This window comes from Watersipora subatra, chromosome 8, assembly GCF_963576615.1.
Source record: "Watersipora subatra chromosome 8, tzWatSuba1.1, whole genome shotgun sequence".
Taxonomy (NCBI): domain Eukaryota; kingdom Metazoa; phylum Bryozoa; class Gymnolaemata; order Cheilostomatida; family Watersiporidae; genus Watersipora; species Watersipora subatra.
In genome coordinates this window covers 53,022,106-53,045,373 of record NC_088715.1, presented here as the reverse complement: position 1 = coordinate 53,045,373, position 23,268 = coordinate 53,022,106, and the positions used below count along the sequence as shown (strand labels likewise).

At 32.1% G+C, this 23,268-nt stretch overlaps 1 protein-coding gene across 2 annotated transcripts in view; it reads right to left on the bottom strand.

Moving 5' to 3' along the window:
• Nucleotides 1–13,915, bottom strand: part of LOC137401607 (MFS-type transporter SLC18B1-like) — a 35,674-nt gene extending 21,759 nt beyond the window's left edge. Inside the window, exons 1-4 of one of the 2 annotated variants that reach the window (XM_068088039.1) lie at nt 13,826–13,915; nt 12,664–12,759; nt 9,722–9,893; nt 8,927–9,286 (exon numbers count right to left, since the gene is read on the bottom strand). In XM_068088039.1, the coding sequence (XP_067944140.1) occupies nt 9,056–9,286; nt 9,722–9,893; nt 12,664–12,759; nt 13,826–13,911 (585 nt within the window). In that variant the 5' untranslated portion in view covers nt 13,912–13,915 and the 3' untranslated portion in view covers nt 8,927–9,055. Of the gene's footprint in view, nt 1–8,926; nt 9,287–9,721; nt 9,894–12,663; nt 12,760–13,825 lie in introns of those variants that run through there. The other variant, XM_068088040.1, reaches the window with a different exon arrangement.
• Nucleotides 13,916–23,268: the final 9,353 nt, after the last annotated feature.

The window sequence follows — 23,268 nt, the reverse complement described above, 5'->3', positions numbered from 1 at the left end:
ACAGGCTCTGTTTGACACCTACCATAAATTCAATGTATACAGCGTAATAAAGCACTCATTTGCTTCAGCAAATAATAAATGAATTTCAATTGGTACAGGTCTGCTAATTATCTCACCGCACAGTTACAGGCTTTCACTAACACTAAACTACCCTACATAATTTACTTCATAACACACTAATAATGCAGTAAGGCTACATTAGGATCACATATCTAACTACCGCATCAAGCGAGGATTTAAATTATTGGCAGAACAAAAATTTATCATAACTAATTAAAAAAATATCATACTTCGATTAAAATCAACTTGACAATAATAGCATATTGTGAGTAAAGTTGTTATGATCAGTTTTTTTGACTAAAAAAAAGCTCGTAAAAATTTGTAATAACACACATTCGGCATAAAGTGTTTACAAGGGCAAACATAAATTTTAATAGCGTTGGAAAGTTGGCTAACAAACATTATTCTGAAATTTGAGCTATTCAAAGACATCATTTTAAAATAAATCACTTAATTTGCCTAAAATAGACACGCATATTATAGAGAGTGCTTTGTAGAAACAAATTTCTGAAACACATTTGAGGCTTACCTACCAGAATGTGTAAATCAAGATTGAAAAATTTGGTTTTCTTTATAAGGGTCAATTATCATTGCCTGTGCATAAATAATGCATTGTCAATACAAAACAATCGATGACAAATTCACTTTACAAAATAAAAACGAATTGCATATGATTAAAAGATCAACTTTTATGCAAATAATTATTTAGTAAAATAACAGAGCACTTAATAAGATAAGAAGCGAGTGAAAGCATACAACTCTAGCTGCAATATTAAATCATCATGGTAAGAATGCATTCATTAATTCCATGACTGTCAGTTATTGCTATTAATTGTGGTTAATGACCCGTAAGATGTTCATAATAAGAGGCTTTAGCTAAGATATGTATGTGAGTATTTCATCATCCATTTCATAACCAAAAAGATCACAATGTAGTAGAAAGTCACTCGCATGTAGCTAAATTAGGTAATACTAAAAATTCTCTCTCCTTTTTGCTTGTGATCTTCCTTTTACACTCTCTCTCCGTAATCTTGAGCTGTTTAAAATATTTTTAATTGAAGGCTTGAACTGAAATCTGTTGGTTAGTATTTTACATCTTACTTCTTAAATACCAGTATCAGAGTGTGATAAAAAGTCTTTGGTATGTGGCTACATTAGGCAATACTAAATAAGTGACCGAGTTACATTTTGATTGTCATGACAGAGCGTATTGCATGAAATCACACTGGACTTCCTAAGTTGTTCGCAAACTTATTGCGCAATGAGCTAGTAATGCATACGACTAAGACTACCAAGCACTCTTTTTATTCATCGTCAGCATTCTCCAATGGCCACAGACTACGCATGTTTTTATTTCTTTGTTAGCCTTGTAGCCTTGCCTTGCAGAGAGTAGCAACAACTTAGTCTCACACTTTTTTGGTAGACGTGAAACAATGACTGAAGCACAAGATCTCTAGGGTTATTGGTGTCACATTTATTATGACAGTAGAATAACCCTTTGGTCGGATAGTGATCAACATGATGAAAAATAAAACTCCAGAGAGTGTAAAGTAGGAGTTTTTTTAAGTGGAAAAAGAGGAAAAAATTTTTAAAATCTGCAGTAAAACATTTTTGGCATTGGTGTCCTATGTGCAACTCCATATGAATAGATTGATATATGAATGAAAATATTTCCAACTAAAGCAGCAAGATCAGAGACTCCAAGTTTTGCCAATTTGTTTTTTTCCACTAATAATTATAACTTTTATGGTAACATTGAAGTTAGAATTATAATATAAATATATATAATATAATAATATATATTTGTAATATATATAATATTATATTATAATATTTCTGGTCTGATTTAGTAAGGAATCTAGTCGGACAGCATTTTATAAAACTTTCGGTTTCTTGAGGTAAACCTTTGTACTGCTAAATAAGTATAGAAAAGCGCTTGTGCATGTTAAAATATCACTAGGAAATAAACAGCCATTTACTGCAAAGCATTTTACACATAGATATATATACCTATATATATACCTATATATATACCTATATATATATATAGGTATATATATATCAAAACCTATATATATATATACCTATATATATATACCTATTACCTATTATATATATAAACCTATATATATATACCTATATATATATACCTATTACCTATTATATATATACCTATATATATATATATATATATATATATATATATATATATATATATATATATATATATATATATATATATATATATATATATATATATATATATATATATATATATATATATATATATATACCTATATACCTATATATATATATAGGTATATATATCTATGATTTTACATAATAGTCACTCAATTCAGGCATACAGTATATGCAAGCCAGTTTATATGTTAATCCTTAAAGGTCACTTGTGTAAAGATGGCATATGAGCCTATCTGTTTATCTGATTATTTTTTATCCTTCTTAATAATCTGAATGGGAGATGTTTTTTCTTTCTTTCTCCTCTTTGCTTTCTCAATCTCTCTTTTCTTTTTCTCTCTATATCATTTTTTCTCTTCCACTCCCCTTCACTTTCCTCTTTTTTTCCATTTTTCCATCCCATATCCTCCCTCTCACTTTCTCCCTCTATTTCCCTCCTCCCTTTTTTCCTGTTTTTTTTATCTTAATTCTTCTTTTCTTTCTTCAACTTCTTTTTTCTGCAGTCAACCCTCTCTCTCTAGCTTGATCATTTCAACTCCCTTTTTTTATCTCTTTATTCTCATCTTTTACAGAAATTTTTATACCTTAAGAAAAGTTAGAAACTGTGCTGAAAAATTCTGAGAAATTTGCTCTGCGTTAGTCAAAGAGATAAGTTGTACAACAGCAATTGTAATTTTAAACTAGAAATTCCCCTCTCATACAGCACACGACCTGATAATGGAACAAGTGATAATGGAAAAAGAAATTGGTTGTTAAAAAACTAGTTGTCAAAAAGTATGTTTTACAACAATAAAACACGTCTAATCACACAAAAAATCACACCTGATCTACTACTATCTCAAACCTATGTCTTACAACAATAAATCACACCTAATCACACAAAAAATCTCACCTAATCTACTACTATCTCAAACCTATGTTTTACAACAATAAAATGAATATTAATTAAAGCTGTAGGCCTAACCTACTGTAATGTATGTAATTTAACAACAACAATAAGGAAATATGTTTATTATAACTCTGAAATGCAAAATTAGAAGTAAAATGGCAAGCTACTGTGTACTATACACAGTTTGAAAGTTTGTTGTGTTGAATGTAGAATGGTTTTGATAGCGATCTTTAACAGATAGCAAGTATGAGCGTTCACGCATCTAGAAGTTTTTTGCAAACTAGAGCAGAATGAAAAAAATTTCTTGTCATAAAGGGGCATTGTAGTTCGGACCTAGCTTGTACATAAGTTGCAAAGAATTTTGGATAACGTTTTAAATAACTTAATGAAACCTTTGGTAATTGGACAAAAAAACATAAGCTGATAAACTGTGTACCACAATTTCGTTCCTGTAAATCGGTCTACGCCTCAAATGGTCTACGTTTATTACAGAAACTTTTGAATAAATTCTTATAATTAAATCTAACAAAAATATTAGAAACCTTAGCAAGTAAACAATGCCATAGACTGGTGAAATGAGCACGTTTTTCTCGTGAAATGCGCACTACTAAATAGTTCTACTATCTGTCGCACGGCTTTATTGGCGAATCGTAGGCCGGTCTTAACTATTATTAAACCAAGCTTTTCAAGCGTTTTGTGGCAATTTTTGGCAGAATTAATCTGTCTATTTATGTATAATCCAATCAGATGGGTAAATTTTAAGATACTGTCGACACCTTTTAAAGACTTGGTAATATATTTAAATAGGTTTATATGCGTTTTGTATCGTTATTACACTTAAATGACTCCACAGAACAATGGTTAAATTTGTCAATTAGATTTTTGTACAAGGGTTTGCGACATTGTTGATGAATAATTTTCGTAAGTTGTTTGCACACGCATTTATCATAAAAACTCTCAAACATTCGCTCTGCTCGTTTGGTCGTGGGATTATTTACAATATTAAGTAAAGTATGTAACTAAAGTAAGTATGGTATACAACTTCACTCCTGGCTGAAATGATCAGACCTGGAAGTTGGAAACGCAGATGATTTAATCTTCAGCTGAACTTTAAGTAGAAGAATAAGAACCTGATAGCTTCATTAAACTGATTAGTTGCTCATTTATTAAAACATTTTAACCGTAACATTCTTTCCTCTGGCAAGGCTTCCATAAAAGTGAAGCAACCAGAAACGATTACTGCTCAAACGAGCATTTTATTTTACGTTGTCAATTTGTTCTTATTAACGCTTTTATTTTAGCTTCTAGCTGTTAGTCAAAATTAACTTGAACATGTATCATACATTTGCAGATTATCAAGACTTTCTGTAAGTAATAAGCTTTCTGTTTGCAGCAGTTTATACCAATGAATATATTATATCAGATATTTGTTGAGCAAATACACTGTTATATTTTATGTCAACTTATAATCACCTCAAAACATGTACCAGTTTATGCCAATACTCAACTTACACTGGTGCAATAGTCGTTCTAAATTACACTTAAAGAATCACACGTTGTGCAGTACTTTACATACCCCTTTGCATTTTAATTTTTCTTCGTTGCAATTTCATATACTACCAGTGCGACTGTCAATAAATATTAGTTGTATTTGTTTGGTAATCTTGTCAACCGATGTTATCAGAGTGTTATACAATGTCAAAAACATTTTCGGAGCCTGCCTTGCTTTGCATTCTATACATTCCGGCTGCGCTGTTTTTGTAAAGAATATGACAACCAATGCAGGTTGTTCACTCACCTGATCATTAATAATTAGGCATAAGAACACGTCTTTGCTATTTTGTAATTGTAGTTGTATGGAATAATTATAAAGCAAAAAAATTAAATAGTTTCTTTGCTGATATAAAATGAAATTAGCTTTGCTTGACATGATTTTAAAGCAAAATTTCATCTTAACTTTTGTAGTTGTTTTATAATAAAATGATTAGATACCAATAATTTCTTATAGGCTTTGCACTATTATGATTAAAAGTGTATACATTTGCCTACTGGCGCCAGCAATGAATAAAAACTTGAAAAAAATGCTATTAGTTGAAAATTGTTTCCAAAATCTTTTTTAATAAAATAAGTTTTTTTATTCAGAGCAAATTAAAACTATGTATATAATTTTTTACACATTTGAATCCAACGGTAATTGTTAGTCATGTTAGCAAGCAAATAACCCAAATAATTTAAACAGCTGTTATGAGAGACTGTGACTAACTAGCATTATTAGTCAAACTAATGGTACTAACATTATTAAGTAATAATTAGCTCAGTGTACATTGGCCAATAAATTACCAGACAGGCTATCATCTCCCAATTTCAATTTAATGAGGTAGAAAGAATATCGACTGCTCAAAATTCTCTCAAATCCGCAAAAAGTTTCAATTCTCGACTTTGAGGGCCATCTTTAAATTTTTCATACTTTTGACAAATAGTTGCGAACTAAATAGCTTGAGACGTACATGCAGTATCAAAAGACTTACCAACTGTGGGTTGCCATTTAGTCACTTACATTATCGTTGTTCATTAAGGTAAAAAAACCAAACGATCAGTGAACCTTGAATATTCTAATGCTTAACATGATTAATTATTGGCATGTTTCTCTAAGTATGTGAGTAAAAAGTTATATTTCCCATACTTGTCAGGTCAATGTAATGCACCACACCAGATGCAGAAAACTGTTGATAAAACGTAAATTTAGGTGATGGCGGAGTGTTTTATCTGAAAACTTGAAAAGTTAGAAAATAAAATAACCATAAACTTGCATCATGTAAATAGAGGATGTACAAACTTGTGCCAAAGTCCAATACTTAGACTAATACAATATTTATTTTAAACTATGCTTCAGGAATTATATGCAGTGTTGTACTCTACACACCCCTCTGTAGCTTAACATTCTTTCCCTTTGTAAATTCGTTAGACTACCAGAGCTACTGACAGCAAATATTATTGGCATGTTTTTAATACCGTGGGTGGCTGCTGTGAGCGGAGTACTATGCATTGTTGTGGCTGTCAGTCAGGCCAGCTTGAATAGGTGATACAGTCAAAAGACCAGTCAGCTCAGATGCAGATGTTTGGTGTTAGAAATTAAGAATCTATATAAAGGAGAAGATTTAAAAGAAAAGAAAGAAGCATCTGAAACATATTTGCTTTATGCAAATTATTTGTATGCAAATGTATTCCTCATAAGCTATTACTATGGGTTGAAACACCTGGGTCAGGTAGAGTCGACTATCTTGCTGTACATGTTCAATTAGACTTTCTCGGCCCATTCTGAAAATTTTATTTTATATTATATTATTATATATTTATTTTATATATTCAGTCCACCTTGAATTATTTTAAGAAGTTGACAACCAAAACAAGTGGGTCATTCAATTGATGATTAATAACTAGGACTTAGTTTACACTCTTTGCTACTTCGTAGCTGTAGTTCTAAGAAATAATCATAACAGCATGAAATAGAAATACTGCCATTGATGAAGCTAATCCCACCACTTCTGACCTCTAATTCACCTTTCATTGAAGTAATTTGCGATCATTTGATAACAAAATGATAGGACACAAATATTTTTTCATAGGTTGTGTGCTATGTTGAAGTGCAAGAGCTCAATATGTTTAATGTGAGCTCATTTAGCAAATTGAGTACACAGTATATAAAACTCTCTTGTCCTATCTTAATCATCTATAACCACGTCATTTTGTAAAGAAAGTAAAATGCTCATAAAGTACCTGTACTAATGTTCTTAAAGTATGGCACTGATTCCATTCAGATTTTAGATCATAGCTTACATCAGATGATTAAACATCAGTCCTAGTCCTAGTGCTTAGTCAACTTCCACAAAGGCTAAAGAAAGCTCTATTGCGCTTTGAAAAATACATTTTTACATGCAAAATGCAAAGCATGTTTAATGAGCACCGTCATTGCAGGTACATCCCCAACAGCAGGTTTTAAACTCAAGAGCCATTTATAATATATTATAGTTAGTTGTTAAAAATATTAAAAGTCATATCTATAAAAAAAATTTTTTTACATGAAATGCTAGATTGATCATCTAAATTGTTTTTGTAGTGCCTAAAATGCATGTTTTTGCAATTTGTACAGTTTTTTTAGCTTTCCTTTTTTGAAAAATTAACCGGCAGTTTGACACAGGTAACAGCCTATATATCACTTGAACAATTTCAAATACTTTGTTAACACCTGAGAAAGTCTGTATTTATTGTAAAGGCCACCTTTAACTTGATTTGCCAGAATTACAAATAAGCTCGTACTAAAAGCCAATAGACTAGCTAACAAACTTACAATATTAACAACTGCGATCCAGTGATGAGGTAAAAAGAAGCCAGTTGAAAGAGAGCAATAAACTTTGGAACTTGGGTACTCTTCCTTTCAAGCCTCAAAAAACCTTCAGCATGTGGTAGTCTGGGTAGACAGATATCATCGTGAGGCTACAGTTATTTATCGGACTTTGCACAGGTGTTGGCAGCAGAATCGAGTCGCAGGCGTGTAATGCCATAAGAGATTAAGATTAGCAGCGAAGAAGAAGTTGATATGTCATTGTTGCCACTTCTGCTGCATAATAACTTTTTGCTCACAAAATTATCTTACTTTATTTGTTGCTGGTTTTTCTTTGCATAGCCAAAAGCATAACATCAAACTGCATTATAAATTTATACCAAGCTATTTATTTTGCACGGTCCCTTTTTAAATTTCCCTCATCTCCCCATTCATCAATATTTGTTTTTTGTGGTGTGACAATGGTTCAGGCTGGTTATGCAACTATTGCATTAGAGAGTATTTGTCCATGACTAGATTGATGGAGGAGGCGGCAAAACAGAATTTTCTGACAGTATGTTTTTACCTAGAAGCTTAGAACTTTTCAAATATTTTTTTAATCTATTACCTATTCAGTTGCAGCTCCACAAAAGTGCCTGTCATTGTAGCTATGGATGAAACTTCTCAAAACCTATGCATCAGTTTGTGACACATGTAGCAAGGAGGCTAATAGATAATTGATATTTTTTGCAATTCATTTTCTATTCATGACGTTTGATAAATATTTTGCATAAGTCTTAAAACATACTTTTAGATGGTTTTTTAGCATTTTTTTGTTTTATTATAATGTTTGTAGAAGACTATGCAAGAAAATAAAAGAGAAAGATAAATATAAAGATGAAAGCACCACATAATTTGATAGTTTCTACTCACTGACTCTCCTATATCATATTTAAAGCAAAATGTTTTACATATGTGTATTTGAGATAACAAATTTTCAATCAGTTGAAACTGGGTTTACTGTGATACCAAATAGTGAGCACATTTTATTACAACACTTAAAGCTATTAATGCTCATTCTCACAGCTTTTTATGTTTTAAGCTATTTTATTGTGTTGCTACAAGCTACAAGTTAGTATATACCAAGACTAAATAGCTAGAATATGAATAACAATAATCAAACTTGGAGTTTCAAGTCAAAGATAACTTCAAACATGGCTGCAAACAGGTTTCTTTGACAAGCTCGGTAGGCCATATTTATTTTTGGTTTAGTATAAACCACATCTCACTTGAATTGATATAGCTATGTAAGTGTTTATGTCTTACTTTTTTGTAAGCAGTAATAACTAAGATGATTTATAAATGAAAATATACAGTTATTTACCGCATGAGTAGGTATGTAGATCATAACTTTAAAAGTTTTGCTGCACACATATGCACAATAGATCAGTGTGAACCGTACATAAAATGTACAATTTGTGGAGATTAAGATTTAGGCTTTTAATGTACTTATACTAGCTGCTAGAAATTATGACAACCTTAAATTAATAATATTGCTTTAGCATTAAAATTCTAATTCTAATCAACTAATTCTCGGTTGTAAGTTCAGCACCTGGTTGAAGTTGAACTTCAGTATATACTATTGGCTCCTGTAAACAAAGTTTCATTTGCTCTGAACAGGCTTCAGCTATGTGCTCAGTTTTCTGTTGTTTGCTGCTTTCATATTTGGTATCAGCAGTTGTTTCCTCTTCCATGAAAAGAGCTGAAAGCTGATCGGTGCACTTAAGGTGTATTAGATAACTCCCAAAAATAATTGCCTGCAACAACATTATAGCAGTTACTCATTAAAGTTTAGATTCTATGTTCCAAACCCTACAGCATTATTGTTATCAAAGAGTGCACACCTAGAAGTGTATTCTACAAAACTTTGAATTTTTTTTAATATCACAGATTTTCAATGGAAATACTTTCAAATCTAGTCAATCTATTATTAATGCTTAGTTGAGTGAATATAAAACTTTGTACTACAGCTTGTGTAAATTGGAGGTTTGGTAAACAATTTCCATATTACTATTAAGGTGGCAAGATTTTCATTCCCTAAAAGATATAAACTGAGTGTTAAATTTTAATAGTCACTTGAAAATTATAATATATATTATAAATTAAAAATATATATAAATTATACACTTAGAAATTTGAAGTGTTATAGTTTTTTGACACACAACTACTAATGATAAGCAATTCATACACACCGTTTTAGTTGTGATAGATGAAATTACAGTTTGAGTCCACTCAAAACCAATATTGTCTATAATGACTCCAGACAGAATAGGACACAAAGTGCTGCCTAAACAGAGACCGCTGTTCATGAGTCCAGTCAGCATTCCATAAGTATGTAGACTGTTTTCTGGGTAGCCATTTATGCTACAAAAACAACAAACTGTTTCACTAAGCTACATGTTTAGTAAACTAATTCAGTTTTAGACTGTTTAAAACTGTACATCGTAAATAAGTAAAGACAAATTAATTTGTTGTTATATTAAAATGTATTAAATATCTCTAGAATGTTTTTAGTTTCAGATGACTATAAATGATTGTAGTTTAGAGCAAAAAGCGGCACCAAGACCAAAAAATAATCTAAACAGTTTCCTGAAAAAGAATAAATGTTTGTTTACACCAGAACAATTTTTTGAAGTTGCTTCAACATTGTTGAATTCAGTTTGGTTTAAAATACAAACTGTTTGTAAAAATGGCTTTGTTCCAATCACCTACACAAGTTTGATGAAATGCTGTCTACTATGTTTGTGCACTTGTAAAAGCCGTCATTAACAAATATAACAAGAATTTTACCAATCATATCTCACAACGGCGCTAAAAATATCACCATAGAAAAGTAGTAGTGCATCCTGTTCTCTTAAAGGACTACTCAAACTGGGGGTAAAGTTATTAAATACTGAGCAACTAATAACCAAGTTGTAGCAACAATTTTTATCTAGAACTACCCGCATCCAAGTCATTTGTTTTGTTCAATTATTGCAAAAACTGAAATTAGATGTATTAAATTATTACTATTATTTTTAAATAAAATAAATATTAGTATGTATATGATATGTAGCAAAGGTGTGACTTCTGTTTTGTGTTCATGGTGATAATTGATCAAAATGGAATAAATATCAATTTTGTATTCCAGGGGTTAAAAAAGTGATCAATTTTGTATAATAATAGCTTGAGTTGGTTGGGTGTAAAGTATCTGTAAAAACGTAATTTAAGTCGTAAACAGAGAGGAAGGCATTCTATCTCTGCCTTTCTCAGGGGTTAAGCAACTCCAATAAATCTTTTTGGTATAAATGTACTTTGAGAAAAAAAAAATGATCTAAAAAGTTTCTAAAGACAAATTCTATAGGCAAAGGCTTTAGTTTTACAATTTGCAAATTTAAATCTTAAAATGTGGTAAAATCTGTTTAGGAGTGTTTTTTTACAGAAATGCATGTAGTGAAAATTTTAAAAAATTTAAATGCAAAGTTTGGTGTTTGTAAACAAAGTCAACAGTCAGTTCAACTTGTTTTTAGAAAGGGTACTGATTTAAAACACCATTTTAGCCAAATGCCAAAACGCAATTTTTTAACGGCGTTTAATAACCAAACGCCGCTAAAAAAATTAAGCTTTATTTGAAACTAGTTGAATGCTCAGGGTTAAAATAAAAAGGTTTTGGGTGAAATATATAACTATTTAACATTTTGCTTTACTTAATACATTGTTTACCATCCTAATTTTTAAATGACGGTGCTTGTTTACTTTTGTGTATGTCAGGTCAATGCATGATCAAAATATTTGAAAGCTCAAAGCACACCTAAAACAGATTGCTGAAAAACATTTCTTAACTATCATGTTACATATTTGCCAAAAACTTAAAACAACTTATAAATAGTGGCAAGTAGTGTAGGCATTTGAGTAACTTAAGCTAGTAAATCGAGCTAGTCTAAATCTTTACAAAAATGAGAGCAGTGTCTGTCTGAAGCCAGTGTTAAAAAAAAGATTGCATTTCACAGGAATCAAACCTGTATATCCAGATGCACGGATGTGAAGCCAAGCACAATACCTTGCCTTGTTTTGGGTTAATTGTGCATATAGTTATTACACATCAGGATCTTTCATAGTGTATGGGTCTGTAAACATTCTAGCAAGCGCTGTAAGTATGCACGTATCAACCAATCACTATTAACTGGACATACGACTGATGACAGACAGACAAAAACTTAGAATTATACATATACGGATTGAACATACCAATGTTGTTACTCTGACAAGCTTTTGCTCCTTATGGTTTGTTGTAAAGTCATGTTGAATAAACCTTATTTATTCCTTTTAACCATTATTTATGGTTAGAATATGGTGAAAATATTAAGCCACAACTAATAATAGTGATTCCAAAAAAAGGAACAATGTTTAGGTTTGGCTAGTTAAGCAGATTCCTAGTGCAAGTAGTAAAAACGTTTTTTCTAAATTCACTTTTAGTTGCATTTGATTTGGTCTTTTAGTTTTAAAAAAGTGTCGTGGTGAAGTTGATTTTTCTTTAAAGATCACTAATAAATCCATTTTAGCAACAGCTGTTGCACCGCATAATTATGAAGCCGCCAAGTTAATAAACGCTCAGTGCTAATTTATTTGGTAATTATTTTTGATAAATAAAAACTCAAAAGTGCAGAGCCAGTTCAATCCCCAGAGTTTTTCACTGATTAGTTAATAGATAAAAGAATTTGAGTAAATTTTATCTTTTTCATGTCTAACATTTATTTTAAGCTGGAGACATATAGTGAGACTAAACGCTGCATGAAAGATTAAAGTTTTTGCTAAAACATTTTACAAGCATAATTTATCACTGCTAAAAAACATGAACTTTACAAAAAGAATCTAATTCTAATATCAATAACTTTTAGAAGTGCTGTTAGAGATATTTAAATATTAAACAAGAATCAACTGTTAAAGAAGTAGACTGCTTTAAATTATTAGCAGATAAATAATTGTACAACGTGTTACAACTATTATATAATTTAGCAGAAAATAGTCCATGGGTGCGAAGATTTTGGTACTAGCACGTTAATAAAAACGAAAGAAATTATAAAGAGATAACTGTATAAAAAGTGACCACATGTGTTGAAGTAGCAACCTAAGAAGAAGTATGTTAGCTACTTACCTAGCAAGCCGAAGGGCAATCGAGAAGGGAAGAATATAGAGTGGGATAGCGACGAAAGACACTATCGACATTATTACGGATGTCAGCACGAAATACCTAAAGCATAACAGTAAGCCTTTAATTTCATTGATATAGTCAAACAACATCCTATGTTCAATATACTGATTCTCTCATCTTATTTATTGTAACTGTGAAGTCAGTTTATGCTTGAGAAAGCGTTCAGTATTTAAAGTAAATGTATGTAATTATGTGTGTGGACGTCTATAACTGCTACACAAAGTTTTTCAAATTTGTTGCAAAAAAAGATGTTTGAATTGTCAATTAAATCTTTTTGAATGAGTTTATTTATGATGAACTCATTTCACTTTTGGGAACTTATCACATCGAGAAAAACCTTATACCATTTATGACAAAGTCTTTACTTTTATGAAAAAACTCATCGCATTTATTTCAAGCTCATTACATTTCTGACAAACTAATTACGCCTATGACAAACTCAACACACATATAACAAAAGCTTATCATATAGATGACAAACTTATTGCATACATGATAAACTCTTTACACTCATGACAAAATTATTACACTTCTGACAAACATCATGTATATGACAAACTCATTACACCTAGTGTATGAAAAACTTAATACATATATATCAAACTTATTGTATATATGACAAACTTAACACATACAAAGTATATGATAAACTTTTTATACCAATGACTAACTCCTAAAATTTACGTATAAAAATGCATCACACCCTTACAAAAACCTTCCTGAAGGATTCCAAATTTAAGCAAGGTGTACGTCAAAGCTATCAGATTTGTGGAAAGTATCTTCCAATAATTCTAACAAAAATGCTTCGCTCTTGATTGCTATTTCCAAGATTTTTATGAAATAAAATAAAATTAGTGCATGAGACAATTATTTGCAACTATTATTGTTTTCCTTTGTGCATTGTCTATTCCAATCTAACTATTGTCATTCTGATAGTTGAATGATTTCAAGAAGGCCATCATGGTCTTGTGAAGGCAGATCTTTGCCAACCATCAAATGATCGAGTAGCCTCACTCTGGAGCTAAACAAAGGTCCATAAATATATCTGTCAGCTATGTGTCAGCTATGTGGTAACGTTGAAGCGTTTACAGTGCTATATACTAACCGTTTGCCACCAAAGAAGTAGTTTACAGATGGAGATGGCAGAATAAATAACCAAAGTGGAACAATAATCATCCATGTTGCCAACATTAGATATGGCACATTTTTCTACAACGAATAATAAAAAGCATTTTAATGCAGCGTTATTACTAATAATAGTTGAATGTTTTTTTTTGATTTTGAAGATTTTTGACTAGTGCTACATACTGCCCTGGAAAAAGTACATATGACTTTATTATTTATAAATAATATGCTTTTTCCAGCATAAAGCTGTTTATCAATTTTAGTAATGCTAACACTGTTAACTATATACTAATAATATTACTCTATAAAATTCAAATGCGTTCTATTATTTATATGCAAAAACATTCTGTTTTAATATTCTATATTATACTACTAATTTTATTTTTGATAATGTCTGACGTACCTAGTTCGCAATCTTTGTCACAACCGCTATACCAGCAGTACTCATTAGTGCCCATATGGAATAGAGTATACCAATAATAGAAGGAGAGGTACCAAACTGCAAGATAGATCAGGCAATTATACTCATTTAGTAAAGCTATTTATTAATCATTTATTACCACTCCCAACTAGTATAGTTTCTATCAAGATGAACAGAAGCACTAGAAACACACAAATTATGGTTTGAGTAATATTTTTGTAAGGAAACAACTCAAACCAAACCTTTAGACTGCTTTTTAAAAAAATTTTCGATGCTACAGCTTAAGGATAAATAAACTTAAACAATTTTTTAATGAATTTTATCAGAATTTATTGATATTTGTTATTATTTGCCATTCCTTTTAGTGTTTGAGATAGATAGCCTGGCTGCCAAAGTGTTTCAAGATTAAAGCTGGAAAAACTTGATCACGGTTATGCTCTTAGATCAAACAAAGTGAAGTTTGTAGCTGCAGAGTCCGACGCAGCCCAGACGAGTGGCGCTGCAACTTAAGCTCAATAGCCAATATAGTCTATTCCAACGATAAAAGCCAGTAATGCCTTTTTGCACTTTTTTAGCATTTAACCAATATTAAGAATTTTCGTATTTTAATCTTGAAACATTTTTGGTAGTCAAGTTATCTCACACATCAAAAAACAATTGCAAATGATAACAATTACCGATACTTTCTGACATAATGTTCTAAAATTTTGTGTTTGCTGATCTTCAACTAGGGCTATTCCTCCTGATGAGAAAAGATCGCATCTGAAAGTCTTCTATCATGCTACTAAAAGAGGTGGCAGTTCAGGGTCAGGTCATGGTCGAACGCTTTTTGAGCCATTCCACCTATAACTTGTTTATGCTACTCGAGAATTTTTAACAGACCTTATTTGTCAAACTGTAATCTTATTATTTTAAGATCATAAATAACTGCAATGATGAATAATTACACCTAGCAAACATTGACAAAGCTAGTTATAATATCACTAGCTAATAGAGTGGTAGAAAGTTAAAACCGAAGACATATCGTAAGCGATGTTGTAGAAGAACCCCATCAAATCATTACACTTCTGGCAAAATAGAGTTGGTGCCCAACATCTTTTAGATAGCAAGCTTGACTCAGACGCCTACAATTCTTTTATAGTAATGATGTTTATCACAGCTAAGTAAAATTTGAAATAAAGCCAAAAGACTTGTTTCACTTTTTACAAAAATGCATGGCCAATTTTTACTGCCTTTTTGAGATCATATTGCAAAATAATTGCTTTAGAAACACAATGAAATAGCGGTTTTATTGCAAACATGTTTATGAAACTTATTAAGAAGAGAGAGAAACCTAGCAATGTTGTTTTATATACAGTAGAAGATGATTATGATACTGAAATAAAAATGTTGAATACTTTGTATTAACTAGAATAGAGAACTAGCAGCTGTCATTGCTCTTGAAAAAAATAATTTCAAGAAATATTTGAGTGGTTTGAAATGCAATTGGCTTGTATTTAAAATATTTACTAAGTTTATAGCTCGTTATCTGTGATTAGATGGCGCAGGCACATAAATGTCATACTTTCATTAGATAGGAAGATCGAACAAGGACAAGACTGAGTCATTTACATCAAGGTTTTTGGTCAACTTACAGATATATAATAGAATGGTGTGAGCTCAGTAGTTCGACTGGTCTCTGATAACTTTATAGTAACCCAGATGAGAAACATTACAAACAACCCAGGAATTGCCAAAAATGACAAAAAGTCTTTACTTGGATTTTTGGTCTTTTCTTCTGTAAAGGAGAGAATTAAAATGTCAATAATTAAAACAAACTTGTGCAGGTACGAGAACAATTTGAAAAAATTAGTGAAAACTTTAATCCAGCTGGTAAGAAAGATCAGGCACTTTATTTGTTAAAAGTTTTTTAACCTTCAAGTAATTTTATGGGTAATAACAGACTCTGCAAATGTCAAAACCTAAAAATGAGCGTTGTTTTGCATGCAATTTTGACCAAATCACTCAGGTTTGTAAAAAAAAACTCAAAATATGTTACTTGTAGTTTTCAAAGCTTTTTATCAGAGTTGAAGCAATTATCTCTCACTATTACTCTAGTAAACATGATACGACTTTGTATAAAGCATGATATTAGTAACTCTTTAGCATAAGTTAATCTATATTTATATATTTCTCAAAGTTTTTGTGTCTGTATGTGTGTATGTATGTCCATCGATATGTCCAGCTATAGCTATTCAAATTTTAAGATTAAAATTTCACTCTTTGCAGGATTTGAACTCATGGATATTGCAACCACAAGTTTCAAACTATGCCGTTTACTACTTAGTTATACAAGCCTTATTAATCCGAGTCGTTATCATATACCGAATATTGAAATCACGCACTAAAATACGTATTATTTAATAATCGCGCCCATGCAATGAGATGACACTCTTCAAAATTTTGTTGCCTAATCTATAAAGCACAATGCTTTTCAATAAGAGCAAATTTTTGCTGCCACACGATATCAACAATAATTTCTCTCGAAATTAAATTTGGCAATTTTTCTACTGACTGTATATGCCATTTGGAAACATATGTTGCTTGCCATGGCAATTTCAGCATTATCCATTATGGTAAAAACAAATTCAGAAACATATAAATGATAAAACTTTAATTAAAGAATAGGAAAAACATAAGATTATTATGTTTTATTATTTATCTTGAGGTGTTGACTGATGTTCTAAAAAAAGAATCAAGGAGATTGACCAACCAGAAGCTGAGATATAGCTAGCCAAACACAGGTCTACCAAAAAACATAAGTGTTTTGGTAATCATCAATATATGACGTATGAAATCGACTTGTGTGCCATTGGTCAATTAAGCCAACTAATGCGCACTCCCATAACAATCACGGCGTTTTAATTGGTTAATCCCTGGAAGTATAGAACAATCAAATTGGGCCTAACAATCATTGCTCTGAGAATTCTGAACCAGTCCCTCTGGCATGTAGATTAGTTTTAGCATAAAATAATTGCACGCATTTATTATTTCGCAACATTTCGCTATCTTGCTAGTTCAGCTCAGTTTTGTTGTTGTCCTACTTAGCTTCCTTATTCAGACTCATCTTTAGCGCTGTTCAGATTTTTTTAACTATAGCTAATAAATGGAATCAATTATATCAATCATCAATCTCGGTTATCATTTGGAATTTTCTACAAATTATATTAGTTACATCATTTATTCTATACACAGTTATATTATTATTTTGTATAATATGCATTATGATCATTATATTAATCATAAAAAAATCATAGATAAGATAATAGATCAATAGAAAAATCAAATCAAAAGTTATCGTTTTCGTTTCTTACAGCAAGAGCAGCACGGTCAAATTATTCTTTTTAAAATTATGTCTGTAGTGAACTTACAGTCTGTTAATAGTGACGATAATCATGAAAATCAACTGAATGCTGCAGTAGGTACACAGTAGAAAAATGATGAAAGAACAAAAATTCACATTCCCATTTTTTATTTTAAACAAACTGCAAATCGCGACTTTCCCTCCATCTCTATCCCTTTCTTTCTATCTCCCGTTTTCTCTTTCTTTTTATCGCTATATCTATTTTTTAGTAAAATAGATATAGCGATTTTCTCACTCTCTCTCACTCAATCTTTCTTTTTTCTCATGTTATGGAATAGTTTTCACCATTATGTTTGATACTTTAATAAAAGTTAGAAACTGTACTAAAGGTTGTGAGCAGTTCATTCTGTGTTAGTCAAACATATAAATTGTAAAACAGTATTGTAATTTCAAATTATTGGCATTATTTGCTAAAGTATGTATGGTATACAACTTCACACATAGCTGAAATGGTCAATCCTAAATGTTGAAAAAGCAGATGATTTAATCTTCAGCTGAACTATAAACAGAAAGATAATAACCTATTACCTCAATAAACTGATTAATTGTTTATTTGAATTTATTAAAACATCTGAGCCGTATCATTCTCTCTTCAGGCAGAGCTCACTTGAAAAAGAAGCAACTAGAAACGGTTACTGCTCCAACAAGCAATTCATTTTAGGTTGTCAATTTGCTTCTGGAGAACACTTTTAGTTTTAACTTCTGGAAGTTAAACTGAAACTGAACATTTATTATACATCTGCAAATCATCATGACTTGCTTTAAGTCATAAGCTTTTTGTTTGCTGCAGCTTTTATCAATGATTGCATTATGTCAGAAAGTTGTTGAGCAGATACACTGTTACGTTTTATTTGAATTTACAATAATTTCAAAACATGTCTCATTTTATGCCAATACTCAGTTTTGGTTGGCGCAACAGTCATTTTAAACTATACCTAAGGAATCACGAGTTGTGTTGTACTTTACATACATTTTTGTATGTTAACTTTACTGTTGCAAATTCATAAACTACCAGTGCGACTGTCAACAAATACTAGTTGTATTTTTCACAGCCTATCTTGCCCTGCTGTTTACATATGCCGGCTGCATTGGACAATAAAGAATTTGACAACCAATGCAGGCAGTTCACACACTAGGTCATTATTAATTAGGTATAAAAACACGCCCTTACTACTTTAGAACTGTAGTTGAATGGAATAGTCGTAAAGTAGGAAAGGAAAATAGCTCATTTGGTGATATAAAATATAATCAGCTTGAATCTGACCAGGCTTCTATTTAGAAGTTGATATTAACTTTTGTGATTTGTCATTAATAAAAGGATAGGCTACAAATATTTTTTCATAGGCTTTGAACTATTTTGAGTTAAAGTGTATATCTTTGTCTACTGGTGCACTGACAGAAAACTTGAACGAAGTGCCACTGGCTAAAGATTGTTTTCAAAATCTTCTATTATAAAAGAAATTGTTTTTATTTAGCGCAAATTAAACTTATTTATATACATTTTTACGAACTTGCAACCAATGGTACTTGTTAATTATGTTAGCAAGCCAATAACACATTCATGTTTAATGGCTGTTATGAGAAACTATAACTAGTATTTAGTTAACAAGTATCAGCTAGCATAACCAACTAGCTTTTTTAGTAAAGATAGTGTGCCTAGCATTATCAAGTACTAATTGAATGAGGTGATAAGAATCTTGAATGTTTGACCTTCTTTCAAATCTGCAAGAAATCTTAAATCTGCAATTTTGAAGACCATTTCTGAATGTTTCATATTTTTGAAAAATAGTTGCAAACTCATTAGCTTGAGACAAATTTGCAGTATCAAGCAATTTACTAGCTGTGAGTTGCCATTTGTCACCTACATTATTAACACATTAAGGTAGTAAAACTAAACGATAAGTGAACCTTGAAAATTCCAACGTTTGACATGATTAATTGCTGGCATACTTCTCTAATATGTGAGTGCAAAGTTATACTTGCCACACTTTTCAGGTCAATGGAATGTGCTACACCAGCTGCAGAAAACAGCTAATAAAATATAAAGTTTAGTGTCGGTAAAGTGTTTCATCTGAAAACTTAAAAAGTTAGGAAGTAAAATATTCATAATTTTTTCCATGTAAATAAGAAATTTAAAAGATTGTGCCATTACTAAAGCTAGGCGGTTTGTAGGTATTACCGTTTTTTCGCGGTACCTGCTTTTAAAATCGAGTGGTCAAAACCTCACAATGGAACCGCGCGGTGCGGTTCGGGTGTTCGCGCAGCGAGGATACCGAACAAATATGTGAGCGTTCATGCTGTGTCGGTACGCCCCAAGTAGACCGAGCGACTGTTGTCAGATGGTAAAAGTTGCGCTAAAATAGAGCTGATTGATTGGTGGATGAAGATGATGTTTCGTCGCAGGAGGCAATCCATTGCAAGAAGAAGAGTAGTCATCCCGGAATAGACAGCGAGAGTATCATAGAAGATAAATGCTTCCATTGTTTAATTTTTATTTTACTCGATATTAGGCCATGAGTGGTCACATTTTAGACTTATGTCTGAACTTGGTGCATTAGTTGGTATGGCTGAGAGACAATTGATTTTTTTGTTCTAATCTCTAAGTCTAAATCTATCATATGAATGGGTGCGGATCATCATTTTTTTTTTTTTTTATTTTGATTCAATAAAGATTGATGCTAATCGGATAGACACTTGAACATTGACTTGCCATTTATTGCAGTTTTAGTGTCCGTGCTATTTTTTTATAAATCCAAATAGAAAGGAAATTTTAGCTAGGCAGCAAAATTAATTAGAATATTATTTGTTCGAGACTCGAACTCAAAGTCAAACTGTTATAAAGTGTTGCACCCTCTAGAAAATGAATTGCTTAAGTTGCAAGAGCTGAAGATAGCTATGTCCTTGATGTTCATAGGGTGAGAGTCCCAATCTGTAACATCAAACTCGGCTTACATTACAAGTACTACTGTGTACTACAGCTTCGACAAACGCAAGCCGTTATTACTTCTAGATAGTAGTCAGATAGTAGTCTGGTGCCAATGTCCAACCATTGAAAAAATTCACATCAAAGCTAAATAAATTATAAATAATGCTCATTATTTCTTGTATTGTACACTATAAGTACTATCTATGGCAGCGTTAGCTTGTCCAACCAGTGTAGTATCATACTTCTTTCTTACTTTGCAAAAGTATTGTGGTGAACTCTATCTAAACCCAGAATGCCTGATAACAACAATACTACTGCACTACTACTACCACTACCAGTACCACTACTAGTTACACTACTACTAGTACCACTACCACTAGCTAAGCCTATCATCACTGCGTACATGTACATGATTGGACTCGTATGCATAGATAACTACATAACATATAGTTAGTAGTCTACTTGTACTTTTTGTTACTCTGTCTTTACTAAAACAGAGGCCACTCCTTCCTTTTTTGCTAGGGAAAAGCCATCACCTGCATCATTGATTGAGTTGTTGAAGAGCTATTTCAGTAATAATTATATGTATAAAGTCATATCTTTCAGCAGCAGCTACTACAGCACCTGGAGTAGACAATGCAATACCTGCGAAAAAGTCAAGACTCGGTTCTCTTATGGCATCTTTGGAGCCCAGCGATTCTGCAACTGACAAATGTACACCGGAGCAATTGGCGTTGACGCAGTGGGAAACGTATAAGACCTTGGCAAAAAAACACGCTTTGTCTTTTGATGATGACCCCTGCGAGTAGTGGACACATTATGGTGAAATGTTGCCTGAGCTACATCTTGTGGCGAGGTCTTATTTGGCAGAGCAGGCGACAAGTTGCAGCTCCGAGTGCCTCTTCTCAAAAGCGGGCTTTATTGTGAACAAGCATAGGACATCGCTGAAAACAGATAATGGATGTTCCGATGCTGGTGTTTCGATGCTCACTTTTCTAGCTACCAATAGTCATGAGTAATGGCTGTTAGAATTTATGCACGCATGTCTTTCATATTATTGAAAGCGCAATGTCTTTTTTCTTTTTTTCTTTCCAATCTTGCTATACAGTGTGCCAACCGTTCAGGTCTCAGGATGAAGCTTAGCCATATGTTAGTTGTAGTTATCTTATCATTTTACAATGTATGTTAATCCTAACAATAGGCTATCTTATTGTAGTCCTAACAGTAGGCTACCAGTGGTTCTCTTATGTTAATCCTAACCGTAGCCTAGTAACACAATCTATGTAGGACATTTATAGTATCTTATGCTAGTCGTAACCGTAGGCTAGTAGCAGCATCTATGTTAGTCATGACCGTAGGCTAGTAATAGTATCTTATGCTAGTCATGTCTGTAGGCTAGTTCCAGTCGTCTTATTATAGAGTGTAAACAGTGTAAATTATAGAGTGTAAAATTATAGTGTCTTGTTAAACTACACTGCGCAGTATAGTGTAGTTGTATTGTGATAACATTACAAAACGCAAGCTGCTTCATGCATGCTTGCACACGTACAATGCAGTGTATAATGCAACTATGCGCATTAGGTTAGCAATAAAATGATTATTTCTATGCATTTATTTTTGCATTTATGGAATATTTCTATGTATTTCTTTTAACATTTACGAATTGGCATTAAGCATGTCCAGCTGATGCTGCCACTTTGTATACTTTTGTGTTGAATGCAGCAATACTTTTTTCCACTACATTAGAAGTGGAAACCACGCTGCTTACTTCTTCCATGTTAGATGTTAATCAGCACGTGATTTATTTGTAGATGGATTGCAGTCAACGCTGTCAAGTTGAATGTTGTTTTATATACGGTATTGTAATTGCATGTATATAAATGAAATAAATTGTCATTCATTGCTAAAAAACTGGTTTTATTCTCAACAAACATAGTACATGATTTTATGTGTGCCTGTGATTCTGTATTCTATGCTCGCTTTCTACACGCTTGTCTAAAATAAAGAATACGCAAAATCCAACTTTAAAGTTTTAGAGTTAGGTGGAATGAACCAACAGGTGGATTGTGCATTCCAAATGTCATCCCTTGTGCAAGGCACACTATGTACTCCAGTAATGTAGAGCTGTAGTTGCCTTCCTCTGAAAAGCTGGCGAGTGATGCATAGCAATGGTAGGTGGAAGACAACTCCCAAAAATTCATACGGCTTTTGTCTCATTTTGCGGTATTTGTTGGTGTGTAAACCGAACTGCATGTTTTTGGGAGGTGTTCTCTCAATGTTGGTATGCTGTGCAGTATAGGTTTAAACAGGGGCGGTCTCAGTGTACTGTTGGTGCCCAAAACTGCCGAGCCTTAGCCATTACTCAATAATTCAAAATATCTTTCTGACTTTTGAAAAAAGTTGGAAATTCAATAGCTTAACACGTATTTGCAAAAATGAAAATCTTAGCAACAATGCGTTGCCATTTTATGGCTTATATTTTCATTAATCATCTGAATAAATTAACAGGTGATTAACGAACCTGATTACTCGAATAAATTATATGATTAAATACCAGAGTGTTTCTTTAATTATGTGTGGGCAAAGCTATGCTTGCCCATGCGTGTCGGATTTGCTGCGACACATCAGGTGGGATGATTTTCTCATCAAGCATTAGGTTTAGTAACTAAGGAG